We start from the raw sequence: 13,803 nt of genomic DNA on the forward strand, positions 1-13,803 counted from the left end.
GGATTCCAACAATCCTGATAGCCCCAGATTGGCCGCGCCGCTCCTGGTACGCAGACCTGGTGCGTCTGGTGGCAGACGCCCCCTGGCGTCTACCTCTGAGAGAAGATCTTCTGTCGCAGGGTCCGATCTTCCACCCTGCTTTACAGTCGCTGGCTTTAACGGCGTGGCTGTTGAGAGCCAGGTACTGAAGGACTGTCAGGCTCGGTGGTCTCTACCATGCTGCGTGCACGGAAGTCTACTTCACGTAGGATTTACCATCGTACGTGGAAGGCCTACATCTCTATGTGTTAAAAGATGAAGTGGCACCCTCGTACATACGTGGTGTCCAGGATTCTGCTGTTTTTACAGCGGGGAGTGGATCAGGCTCTCGCCTTGAGTACGGTTAAGAGTCAGATTTTGGCTCTGGCCGTTTACTTTCAGTGCTTCAGTATGCTCCCTTTGAGGAAATCCGAAAGATCCCACAGAAGGTGTTTTTTCTGGTAGCAATTACTTTGATCAGACGTGTATCTGAACTGGCGGCCTTGTCTTGCAAGGCTCCCTACGTGTGTACTTATCTGCTACGGCTCCTTTCCGGAAGTCGGTCTCACTGTTCGTGTCGGTGGCTGGTCCCAGAAAAGGTCTGGCAGTCTCGTCGGCCACCATTTCTAGGTGGATCCGACAGGTTGTGCTTCAGGCCTTTGCCCCGAAGGGGCGGGCGCCTTTCTTTCGGGTTACGGCGCATTCGACCAGGGCGATTGGGGCCTCTTGGGCTTTCCGGCATCAAGCCTCTGTGTTACAGGTGTGTAAGGCAGGGACCTGGTCATCGGTCCACACTGTTTCAAAGTTTTACAAGGTGGATGTGAGTGCATCTTCTGATGTCTCAAGGTGTTACAGGCGGCAGTTTAAAGTTGGAGTTCCTCCGTTGAGTAACTCCGGTTTTGTTTGGGGTGTAGCTTGGTTTGCTGTGTTGTTTTTCCCACCCCTCAAATTTTTTGACACTGCTTGGGGACGTCCCTAAGGTTAAAGGCTGCTGTGTCCGTCCATGAACGGAAGAGAAAATAGGATTTTTGTACTCACCGTAAAATCCATTTCTCCGAGTTCATGGACGAACACAGCACCCACCCCTCCTTTTGTTTGTACTGCTTGTTACGAACTGGAGCTGCTAGAGCAGGGTGTGGGCTATACCCGGGGAACCACGCCCCCTGGGAGGAGCTGCACTGAGGAAAGTGTTAACACTTAAAGTGCTTTGTTTCTGCCTAACTCTCCTGGAAGGAAGCGGATATAACCCTAAGGTCAAAGGCTGCTGTGTTGTTCGTCCATGAACTCAGAGAAATGGATTTTACGGTGAGTACAAAAATCCTATTTTTTCTGACACGCTGCATTGAGTTCAACGGGCTAAAAGTGTTTTTTGCTGCTGATTTTTGTTTGTACTCAGTGTCCAGTGCATTTCGCTGCAGTGTCCAACAATAGTCAGCCAGCATTGATGAATTACAGTTGCCCTGATACAGGTTTTTCCATTGCAGCAATGTCCTAGTGAAATCTTTTCATCGTGTTTGTCACCGGCAGGACCTAGATTTTCAGGAAAGAAGCCCAAGTGTGAATGCAGAAAATAAATCTTCAGTGACTTGTTGCACTTTATGTTCTTGTATGCTGTAAGATGTTTGGCATCCAACTCAATGTAGTTTTGTGCTTTGTAGTTGCCAAGAAAATTCTCAGGCCATTTCCTCTGGCCCCAATAACAGAACTTCGAACTTATCATTGATGGCATATTTAATCTGTGGACCAACAAAAATGCCTTCCTTAACCACTTAACGCCCGCCGCACGACTATTTGCGTCCACAGAATGGCACGTACAGGCAGATGGGCGTATATATACGTCCCTGCCTTCTAGCGGGTCGGGGGTCCGATCGGGACCCCCTCCGCTGCGTGCGGCGGGCGGCTTACCTCCGGGAGCGATCCGACTCGAGGGGACGGCTGTTGGTTTCTGTCCGCCCCCTCGTGATCGCTTCCAGGCAGTCCTGTGAGCCGCCGCCGTGTCACTTCCTCTGCCTGTAAAATGTAAACATAGGCAGAGGAAGTGATGCAGCTCTCATCTCGGCGGTATTTTCAAACCGCCGAGATGAGAGAAGAGTCGCAGTAAGTCGCACCCAACACTAAACTGACACCAGTACACATTTAACCCCTTCCGATCACCCCCCCACCCCCTGTCACACTGTCACTGAATGCAGTGATCATATATGTACTGATCACTGCATTTAGTGTCAGTGTGACAGCCAGTTAGTGTTAGGTCCAGGGTAGCCCCGTACCCCCCCCCCCCCCCCAATAAATTTTTAACCCCTTGATCACCGCCCTAGTTAACCCTTTCACTCCCTATTGCCACCCTTTCACTCCCTATTGCCAGTGTCACTAAGCGATAATTTTTCTGATCGCTGTATTAGTGTCACTGTTGCCGCTAAGAAGCAAATTTTTTTTTTATTGCGATTTTTTTTTTTTACTAAAGACATGTGGCTGAATAAATCTTGGCCTAAATGTTTGACTAAAATTTAGTTTATTCAATTTTTCTTATAACAAAAAGTAAAAAATATTGTTTTTTTTCCAAAAATGTCGCTCTATTTTTGTTTATAGCGCAAAAAATAAAAATCGCATAGGCAATCAAATACCATCAAAAGAAAGCTCTATTTGTGGGAAGAAACGGACGCATATTTTGTTTGGGAGCCACGTCGCACGACCGCGCAATTGTCTGTTAAAGCGACGCAGTGCCGAATTGTAAAAACGCCTCTGGGCATTTAGCAGCATATTGGTCCGGGGCTTAAGTGGTTCAAGAGAAGTCCAGTCAAAGCTTGTTTGGCTGTACTTCTCCTATTGATCACAGGAGTGCAGTTTGTTTTGCATTCCTGTGACCTGTTTTCAGCAGAGAGCAGATTGTGTTTAGGAACGGGGAGAAAAACAGCTAGTGGGGTGTTTTATTTTTTTGTTTGTTTGTTTTTTTTACCCTAATGCAAAAAATGCATTAAGGTAAAGAATAATTTAGAACCACTTTTTTTTCTTGGCATCCACTATTCTTGGAAACATCTTTCTCAAATATCGAAAATCTTCACCTTTCTTGTTAATCACTTCCACATTTTTCTGTTATGGAACCAAATTAATTTGTAGTTGGCATTTCTTTTTAATGTAATGCAACTGCCTTGCATTGCTGTCGACATTTTGCATATGTAACAGTACTTGGTATATCCTAGCAGCAGGGCCACTACTTTTTAGATCTCCACAGATAGTCCAGTTATACTTGGTGTACTGGGTGTGTTTCAACAGTTCCTTGTTTTCATATTCTGCTTTTATGTGAACAGTAAAGTTCTAAAAAAAACAGTATGTGATGGGGTAAATTTTAGGGTTACAACGATGCCATTTTTTTTTTTAACCGGCGAGTACAAGTACCAATACTTTTGGTCATATACTCGCCAATACCTTTGCAGTGCGATTTGAGCCCTTACAAGTTTAATGGACTCTAATTGCACTGCAAAGAATCGCATGCCATTTGATCAGGAATGAGGTGCAATTCCTATCTGAATCAAATGCGGTTCTGTGTGAACCCAGGCTGATTTACTATGACAAGCCTGGGTTCACACAGAAGCCGTCGGGGGGAAAAGCTTGTGATTCGGCCAGGAATTGCACCACATTCCTGTTCAACTTACATGATTCTTTGCAGTGCGACTTGAGCCCATTAATTTTGTATGAACTCAAATCGCATCGCAAAGGAACCGGTTTCAGGTATCGGAGCATCTGCAAGAGTACTTGTGCAGATGCTTAGTATCGGCACCGGTATCGGTGTAACTCTAGTTACATGCAATTTTTTGGTGATTAGCAGCCAAAAATCTATAATAGGCACCAGAAAGTGTTTGGGAAACGATATCTTGTCCAGTGTTTATTTATTATAAAAAATGGGACATTTTCTGCATTTAAAGGAGTTCTCTGACCTAAAACTTTTAACCCCCGCTGTGCCCGGGCTGTAAAAATATACAAAATAAACTGTCACTTACCTGCCTTTCAGAGAACTCCTTTAATTGAATTTGATTATCGTAAATTAGAGCTGTGGCCAGGCTATAAACATTTTAAATATGTACATATATTTAAAAAGCAGAACTACACTCTGAAATTGCAAATTAAAAATAGGGCTTTCATACACCCTTGTGATTAATCAAGGAGGTCTCCCAGTTGCTTTGCGAGCACATTGCAATCTGTGATTTTCTATGATTTGTTTCAGCTCTTCTGGCTACACTGTGCAGAAGTCATAGTCTTTTCACGTCGTCCTTGTTATCCTATATTGACATAAGGGGCAGAGACCATCACTACATAAGACAATGTGGCTCCTCCCAGTCCCGACTTTGTGTTCTCTCTTTTCATTTCTCAAAAGAACAGAGGTTGGGGAGGGGTTAGGAAATGCCCAGGTACAGGCCTAATATGGAATGAAAAAAAATCCTACAAGTTACATTCTGTGAGGAAATGATTACATCACTTGGGGGGACGGGAAGTGGCGTGACCCCCGCGGGGGTCTATGCCCGGAAGTGGGTGCAAATACCTGTATTATACAGGTATCTGCACCCCCTCCCCCCTGGTGCCAAATGTGACACCGGAGGGGGGGAGAGTTCCAAAAAGCGGAGGTTCTATTTTTGTGTGGGCCTCCGCTTTAAAATGATTCTTATGCCCCTACTATTATACCCTCTACATAATTCCCCAATAGTCCTCCATGTTCTGACTGGTCCAATCTATCTTTCAGTCTCTAATCCAAAACCATAGACCACCAAGAATTAACTAGAACAGCTCCAAAAACCCAAAGATGTAGGTGGTTTGAGACTCCCTAATCCATTACGTTGGATTACGTATTACGTTGTGGCCCAGTTGAAACACCTTGTGGGTACCTTTCACTCTACCTTAACTACTCCCTCCAGCTCCCCACCATCAGCTACTAGTATTATTTAAAAATGTATTGGATCAAATTCTGTTCCTGAAGGTCAGGAGGCTGGGATTTTTAACAAATCCCATAAACAGTATAGAGCTGCACAATTAATCTTTAAAACATTGTGATCTCGATTTAACCCCCTCACAATCTCTATAGCAGAGTTTGTCAATTCCTTCATATAAGTGTAGAGACTGCTCACTCAGCTGTCAAAAGAAAAAATCTGGGCAGTCTGCCATGTTTTTAACAACATGAAACATTGTAACTAATGCTTCCTTCTTAGATCAAAGGGATAAACTTGTGTGTAAATGCAGGAAGTTTAACCACTTAAAGTCTAAATCTTTTTCTGACACTTGTTTCTTAAGTTAAAATCAATATTTTTTGCTAGAAAATTACTTGGAACCCCCAAACATCATATATTTTAGCAGAGACCCTAGGTAATAAAATGGCAATAGCTGCAATATTTTATGTCACACTGTATTTACCCAGTGGTCTTTCAAACGCAACTTTTTGGCAAAAATACACTTCAATGAATAATAATAATAAAAAAAACGGTAAAGCTAGCCCTATTTTTTTTGTTTTAATTTGAAAGATGATGTTACGCCGTGAGAATCGTGATCTATCTTCCAAGCAAAAAAATTGTGATTCTCATTTTAGCCAGAATCGTGCAGCTCTAAAACAGTACTCCACGTATAATTTAATGCACAAAATTTGGTATAAAAACCTGACAGTTGCATAAGGTTGAGGGGTTTACTTCGTACAGCCCGATATGGGGTAACCAAACATACGATGAGATGGCCAAACTGGAGCAGGACGCTAGATGGAAAGCATATGGGGTGACCCATTTAGCTCTAATCTTTAAACAGGGGAACTGATTACCCTTTTCAGCTTTACAGGAGAAATTTTTCCTCCCCCAATACATGCGATTCTAATATGCTCAGTTACAACATGCAGTTAGAGCCCAGGGAAGGGACACACAGTGGGCCTTGTCGCCAACTCCGGGTTTTCCGTCTGATTTCCTCAGTCTCTGATTCTACGGGGTTTAATATCTCAATGGTACAGTATGCTGCTGAATGACTTTCTTGATACACACCCTAATAGGGTGAGACATAAATAGGTGAGAGATGTAGGTCCATTGTCAGGGAAACTGTGGCAACGGGAGCTGCAAGCTGTGGTGTTAAGCTCCATGATTTCCTTGCAGAAGTTATCCCAACTTTATATAATACTGAGCGCACTTCACTCCAGCTATTATGGGAATTGCAGAACCTCAGTGTTATAGGTGTCAAAGGGATGGGGGGGGGGACCTTATTCACCTCCTCTGGAGGTGCCCAAAGCTATACCGGTACTGGACAGAGGTTCTGGGTACCCTTAATAGGGTATTCCAAACTAAGATACCCCTAGACCTGAAATACTGCTGAACATTCTTAATGACCTTATACTGGAAGAATACACACAGGTGACTCTCACTTGTGCTCGCTTTCAAGCCCCTGGAGTACTGCCATTGCAATGGGAAAAAACCTGGGTCCCCTTTCCATCGGCAGTGGGTGGCTAACATAGGAAATGCCCTTTTCTTTGAAAAATATGTTTACCAACGTAAAGGTTGCCTGGGTAAGTTTGAGTGGCTATGGGCGCCTTGCTTAGAAACCACTGGATTGAGCCCCCGAGAGTTGGTGCAACTGCGGGTGATGCAGGGTCTGACTAGACCTGTATAATGGGTGGCAGACAAAACACTGGTCCAACTTTGAAAGATATGACAGATGAAAATGGGTAGCGTGATATTAGTAGCATATGCATATATGGTATGTATGGATATTTTAAATTGCGCAAAAAGTTCCAAATGCTGTAATGTAACCTGTGCATTGTTTATCATGATGGTTCTGGATATGCTGCTGCGAAATGCATATTGTTGCTGAACTGTAAATTGAATAAACTTTTCTGATTTAAAAAAAAAAAAATTGACCTTCTCTATGGTCTTATGTGTGTCTCTTGGAAAAATGCACCGGAATTTTTTGTGCTGTGAAAATTGTTTCTTCTTCTTTGTGTCTGTATTTTATATCGCACAAAACGTTAATACAAATTACTTAAATGAAAGGGAAAAAAAGGTTTCCTACATCGCCTCACTTATTCCATTTAACATTATTCAAATATTTTTCAGGGTAAAATCTCTCAAGCAAAGCAGATTTATCCTGAAAGAATTGAAGTCACTCAAAGTGCTAAAAGTCTGGATGCAGAAATTAACAAACTGAGAGCAAAGATCAACTCAGAGCGCGAACTTCATGGAAATCGAGAAGAGATTATAAAGTAAGCTAACGGTCTAAATGAGAGAGGGAGGGGGAGGAAGACGGGCGCCAAGCCGGCAATAGTTGGGATGAATTGGAAGTCACCGTGTATGCACATGCACTTTATTCAATGAACTGCTTTTTGAATGGACTTATGTCATACATCGATCCACACTTTTTTGGGGCGTATAGTGCACTTTGCAGCTATTTAATAATTTTTTGCACATATCTGATTGCTTATTTTACACATTATTTTCATTGCACTTTGTGTCGCTTGTTTTGCACATTGAATGATGACTTAGCTTTGTCATTATTGCATTGTTTTTCCTTAATGAAAAGTGTCCTCTAGAATTATTGCACTTTATTGATTATTAAGTAAGTGCCACGTCTTTCTACTTTTTTATTGATTTTAGTGTGAGAAACACCCTTGCATGTTGGCAGCTACTGACTAGCTTATTTGTTTGTGGTTTGCACATTAGTACCTTTATTTACTTATACATCATAAAGATACTCTCCATCAATCTTATTGAAAGTTTATGGACACACACAACAATCGTGTGGCGGACAGTACTTCCTAATTTGCTTATTAAGCAATGGGAAGAAAAATAAATTTTGAGTTATCGAAAAATGTAGGTAAATTGTGCACAGTTACTCCATGCATCTTAGTACTGCCGAAGAGGCAATACATTTTTACTTGTTTTACCTGAAGTTCTCTTTTCATATTCATCATTATGCAAGTCATGTCTTTTACTTTATTTCAGAGAATACCATGCCTCAAAAGAGAAATATCAGGAAATGGATAGTAAAGTTAAAAATCTTAAGAAGTTTGTTAAACTGTTGGAAGACATAATGACACAGCGATATAAAATGTACCAGCAATTCCTCAGGTAGGCCTACCTTCTAAAGTCTTATGTTGCCTTTAAATATGCAATTTTTTCCCTAATTTGTTTTTTTAAACTTTTAAAGTGATTCTAAAGGTAGAGGTTTTTTTTATCTTAATACTTCTATGCAATATGTTAAAAAAAACCTTCTGTGTGTAGGAGCCCCCTCAGCCCCTCCTAATACTTTCCTGAGCCCGATCTTGCTCCAGCGATATTCACAAGTGCCTCAGCCGTCCGGGACTCTCCCTCCTGGATGGCTGAGACACAGCAGCGGCACCATTGGCTCCCAATGCTGTCAATCATTGGCTAACTGAGTATCAAGGGAGAGGGGGGGTGTGGCCTATCCCGGGATCCGTGTCTGAATTGACAAGGAGCTGCAGCTCAGCTTGTCGTTCCCATAGCAAGCTGCTTGCTGTGAGGGCATTCGACAGGAGGAAGGGGCCAACCGGCGAGGGAAACCGAGAAGAGGAGAATCTGGGCTGCTTTGTGTAAAACCACTCTAGAAGGAAAGTATAACATGTTTGTTATTTTTTAAATTAAAAAAAGACGAGACTTTACAATCATTTATCAGGGCAGTATGGTATGAAACGGTGACATTGAGTTTAAGACGTTTGATAAGCGTTCTTAAAGGTATGCCCTAGAGAGCCACAGCATTTTTTATTGATCCTAAGTTACATATTGAGATATGCACTAGGTCTAGGGAATCTATAACATTTTAGTATTTAATAATTGAACATTCGCAAAGTGCAAAGAAATCAAAACTGAGTTTTGATTCAACTGCCTCCTATATAGACTGATAGGGATTTTAAGCAAGAAATAAGAGTAAGGAATATAGAAGGAAGAGGGGGTTTGTAAAGGATTCCAGAGAGAAGTAGTGGGTATGGGTGGAGAGGGGAGTAGGAGAGTGGGGCCAAGCCTAGGTCTCTGCCAGCTTTCATTAAAGACTACAATTACTCTTAGGTCCAAAAGCAAGTGAGCAAAGTCAGTTTGTAAAATTGTATTAATCCAAGGTGTCCAGGTCTGCTTGAATTAAGAAACAAAGGCCCGGATTCACAGACAGCAGCGCACATTTATGCCGCCGTAGCGTGTCTCCTTTACGCTACGCAGCGCAGAGAGGCAAGCACTGAATTCACAAAGCCAGTGCTCCCAAAACTGCGCTGGGTTTCCTAGGCGTAAGCCGGCGTAGGTGGACGTGGGCGTGAGCCATGCAAATGAGGCGTGACCTCATGTAAATGATGGGCCGATCCACGAACGTACGTCCGGCCGGTGCATTTTTTTTTTTTGCGTCGTTTTCGTTCGGCTTTTTTCGGTGTATAGTTAAAGCTGCTATATGGTGGCGTACTCAATGTTACGTATGGCCGTCGTTCCCGCGTCCAATTTTGAATTTTTTACGTTGTTTGCGTAAGTCGTTCGCAAATAGGGATTTGCGTAGAATGACGTCACCGTCGGAAGCATTGGCTTTTTCCGGGTTAATTTCGAGCATGCGCACTGGGATACCCCCACGGACGGCGCATGCGCAGTTAAAAGAAAAACGTTGTTTACGTCGGGTCACGACGTATTAACATAAAACACGCCCCCATTACATCTATTTGAATCCTGTGCCCTTACGCCGCCAAAGATACACTACGCCACCGTAACTTACGGCGCAAATTCGTTGAGGATTCGGAAAAAAAAAATAAGTTGCGGCGGCGTAGTGTATCTTAGATACGCTGCGCCCAGCGCATTCTTACGCGCAGGTACGTGGATCTGCCCCACAATGTTTTGGCAAATTTCATGAGCGCTTATTTTATCACACATGCAGCATTGCTTTGTCAGGTTGCAGGCTTGAAGTGAACACATTTTTCGTTTAGACATAGAGTAAAAGGCAACAGTTGAGTAGCAGCCTGCAGTATGATCAACTGTGGCTTTGCTGTGACCTGTATAGTAACCACTTTACCTCACCCATACTGCACATCTGACCATTACCTACTTCTCCATCCTCCCACTAGAATAGTAAAAACTGTAAAAATATATTTATAAATTTAAATATTTTTTTTAACATACGCTCGCCAGTCAGTATCCTTGATCACCGCCACACCAGTCATATGACGATTCTGTACCGCACTGGTGTCAGTACAGTGTGGGGGGATGGGAGGTATTTGTACTTTCCTGGCATTTTAAGGGCCTCAAGAAATGGGAGCAGCCGTCAGTACATCAGAATTGATCAATTTTCATATACTGTGTATACACAGTATACAATTTTTTATAGACACTGTGGGGCAGATTCAGAAAGAGATACGACGGTGTATCTCCTGATACGCCGTTGTATCTCTGAGTTCTGTCGGTCGTATCAATGCGACTGATTCAGAGAATCGGTTACGCATAGATATCCCTAAGATCTGCCAGGTGTAAGTGTCTTACACCGTCGGATCTTAGGCTGCAATTTCAGGCCGGCCGCTAGGTGGCGTTTTCGTTTTTTTTACGCAACGAATATGCAAATGAGGATTTCCGCCGATTCAGAAACGAACGACCGCCCGGCGCATTTTTTTTACGTTGTTTGCGTTCGGCTTTTTCCGTCGTAAAGTTACCCCTGCTATGTGAGGGGTATCCTATGTTAAGTATGGCCGTCGTTCCTGCGTAAAATTTTGAAATTTTACGTTGTTTGTGTAAGTCGATTCAGAAAAGGGCTGGACGTAAGTTACGCTCACGACGAAACCAATGACGTCCTTGCGACGTCATTTGGAGCAATGCACACTGGGATATTTAACGGACGGCGCAGTTCGTTCGGCGCGGGGACGCGCCTGATTTAAATTTTACACGCCCCCTAGCCGCGGAATTTAAATTCCGCTGGGGGATTTACGATACGCCGCCGCAAGTTTACAGGCCATAAGGAATAAAGCACTTGCCTCAAAAACTTGCGGCGGCGTAACGTAAATGAGATGGGTTACGCTTACCTATATGAATCTGGCCCTGTAACTTTTACAATAACCAGTTAATGTACACTTTTTTGTATTTGGGATTTTTTTTTTTTTTTACCAAAGACATGTATCAGAATAAATTTTGGCCTAAATTTATGAGACCCTTTGGGTCTCTGGGGGGGATGCTGAAGGCGGTAACGCGTTTCAGAGGCTCCTTTGTCAAAAACATTTTTTTTTTCTTTTCTTTTCTTGTTTTTTTTTCTCCCTGCTAGAGGGATAGGACAGGCTCGTACACTGACAGTCCTTGCGTTTTTTTTAATCCTTCACACTGTGGACAACCCTGCAGTGTTTTCATCTTGCATCCACCAAGATTTTAACATGCAAGTGTACTATTTTTGTTTTTATGAAATAAATTATTTTATGATTCTAATGAGGACCTTGCGCTGCCATTTCATTATTATTTGAAATGCCACAAAAAGAAAGCTCTACTTATGAAAATTATATACATTTAAGTTTTGCGTTGCCATACAATTACCAGTTAAAGTAGCACACTGCTGAATAGCAGAAAATGATCTGACCATGAAGGGGGTAAAACTTTCTGGAGGTTAAATGTATCTCAAGTTCTTTTTTCAGTTCCTGCCTGGAAATAGACCTGGAAATGGACCAGGTAATACCTGCAAAATGTCTGTAGATACTTGAGCCCTCCATAAGGCTATATCCTTGTGTTCTGCCATGGTGAAGGAGGGTACAGAGCACTAGCTCCTTAATCTCGATGTTCTTAACACCCCTTGCTACTTTTTCTCCCTGAATAAATAGAGATAGAAAGTGAAGACCAGGCCTTTATTTTGTGAAGGGCGGCATATGCCACGGCTTAGGACACCAGTTTCCCTAGGTTAGCTGTCCGCACCTTGTTCTTTCATTCCAGAGCATACAATGTACTGTACAACTTTCCAGCTTACACATAGTGTTTGAGATTGAGTAATAAAGAATTGTTTTTATAGGCAGGCATCTATTAGCCTGTGGCAGCATATGATTGAAAGCCGTGATCAGGAAAGCATTAAATGAATTTGTTACAGGAATTGTTTACCTTCCCACGGAAGATATAAAGAGCAGAATTGTACCACCTGTCTTTGTTCACCAACCAAGAAATGTTCCAGTTCAGGCTGCACCTAAGCAGGTCTACAAGGTGTGATTTCTATATGCACCACTGGGGGGCCACATAGGTTATTGCTTTTCATGTCCTCACTAAGGAGAAAAAAATTGTCAGTTCCCAGTTCTTATCTATTCCTTGTCTGCATATTTAATTTGTGCTGTGTGACCCGTATAAAAATGTCTGCATTATTTGCCTGTCTGCTTCCACTAGCCTGCTTTGTATTCAGTGCTGGTTAACCCTCTAAATGAATTGATCTGTATTAATTCTTTCTGCGTTATCCTGTGAGTGACGCAGTGAATATCCTTACTGTAAAGGCAATGTGAAGAGACAGCATCTGTATTCATGATACCATTGTGTGTGGTGAAAACGATCTTAGGGTGACATTATATTTAGTCATGGCCCAATGTCCATTTAATTGATGTAGCTGATACGGTCTCTGCTAGGACAGTTGCAAATCTTGTTACTTAACCTTGGCTCTTCTAAACGCCCAAGGACTTCATCTCATAGCATGAGCTAGGAGAAAAAGAACAAACGGAAATGTTGCACTAATGTAATAGCCAATGTCTTAATTCTAATATAACAGACTTATTTTTTTCCTTATTCTGTCTTGCACAGATATCTAAGTTTGCGATGCAAGTTTTACTTTGACTCCTTACTTTCCCAGCGAGGCTACTCTGGAAAAATCTCATTTGACCACAAGAATGAGACGCTCTCTATTACCGTAAGTACATCACGAGGTGTCTGCATCAGGGCATACCATACTTCTCTTTTAACGCTGCCGTTAACTTGTAGATAGTGAATGTTATTCAATAACCACACTGAGAACATAGCAATGCAGTTGTGGATAACAATGATACATGGACAGGCCTTACTTCAGTTATCCAATCATGTCACAGAAAAAAAATATGTTTTCCGTCTACAGTATTTAGGTTTTTCATCTTTACATTATGAGGTGTTTAAAGTAAACACAGCCATAATCTGAGTGAATGTTCTCAACTCCTGTTGGCAAATCATCATCATTGATTCAAGTAGCTCAGATTATTCTCTTGGGTAGGAAAACAAAAAATAACTTCCCCTGCAAGTCAATGTCATGATGTGCCAGTATGCACATTATACAAGACTTGCCTTAAATCGAAGCCCTCCAGCGGTACGCTGTCACCGCTGCTAGGGCTTCCATATTCACCCGGTCTTCGTTCCGGGTTTGCGACCTCCGGCTACATGAGTGGCCAGGAGTGCGATATGCCGGACCTTCAGAGCACATGCGCCAGTGACTGCATGCAGTGTGAATATCTCCTAAACAGTGCAAGTTTAGAAGATATTTACAGTACCTGCAGGTAAGCCTTACTTTAAATTCTCTTGCTAGTTTTCTTTTTTTTTTATCACGATGTTTTTATTAAGACTTTCGTATAAAGCATTACAAAACAAAAGAAAAAGATGTTGGGCGATACACACGAAATACACGATACACTCAAGATGCACAACATACTTTGCACGCAATACAGTACAAGGAAGGTAGTAAAGAACAGTACCATGTTACAATATCATTAACACAATCTAATCATTTCTTGGGCCAGATAGACCAACATTTGTCAAATCGACAACATTGTAGAGAATTGATTGCAATCAAACGTTCGAACGTGTGGTTTCTATGGACTACTCTAAC

The 13,803-nt window shown here is 42.3% G+C and overlaps 1 protein-coding gene across 1 annotated transcript in view; it reads left to right on the forward strand.

The window, feature by feature from the left end:
• The window catches only part of SMC6 (structural maintenance of chromosomes 6), a 134,156-nt gene that overhangs the window by 98,718 nt on the left and 21,635 nt on the right, over positions 1–13,803 (forward strand). Inside the window, exons 22-24 of the mRNA XM_040348559.1 lie at positions 7,086–7,231; positions 7,971–8,096; positions 12,756–12,861. Of these exons, the coding sequence (XP_040204493.1) occupies positions 7,086–7,231; positions 7,971–8,096; positions 12,756–12,861 (378 nt within the window). The remainder of the gene's footprint in view (positions 1–7,085; positions 7,232–7,970; positions 8,097–12,755; positions 12,862–13,803) is intronic.

This window comes from Rana temporaria, chromosome 4 (assembly GCF_905171775.1).
Source record: "Rana temporaria chromosome 4, aRanTem1.1, whole genome shotgun sequence".
Classification (NCBI taxonomy): domain Eukaryota; kingdom Metazoa; phylum Chordata; class Amphibia; order Anura; family Ranidae; genus Rana; species Rana temporaria.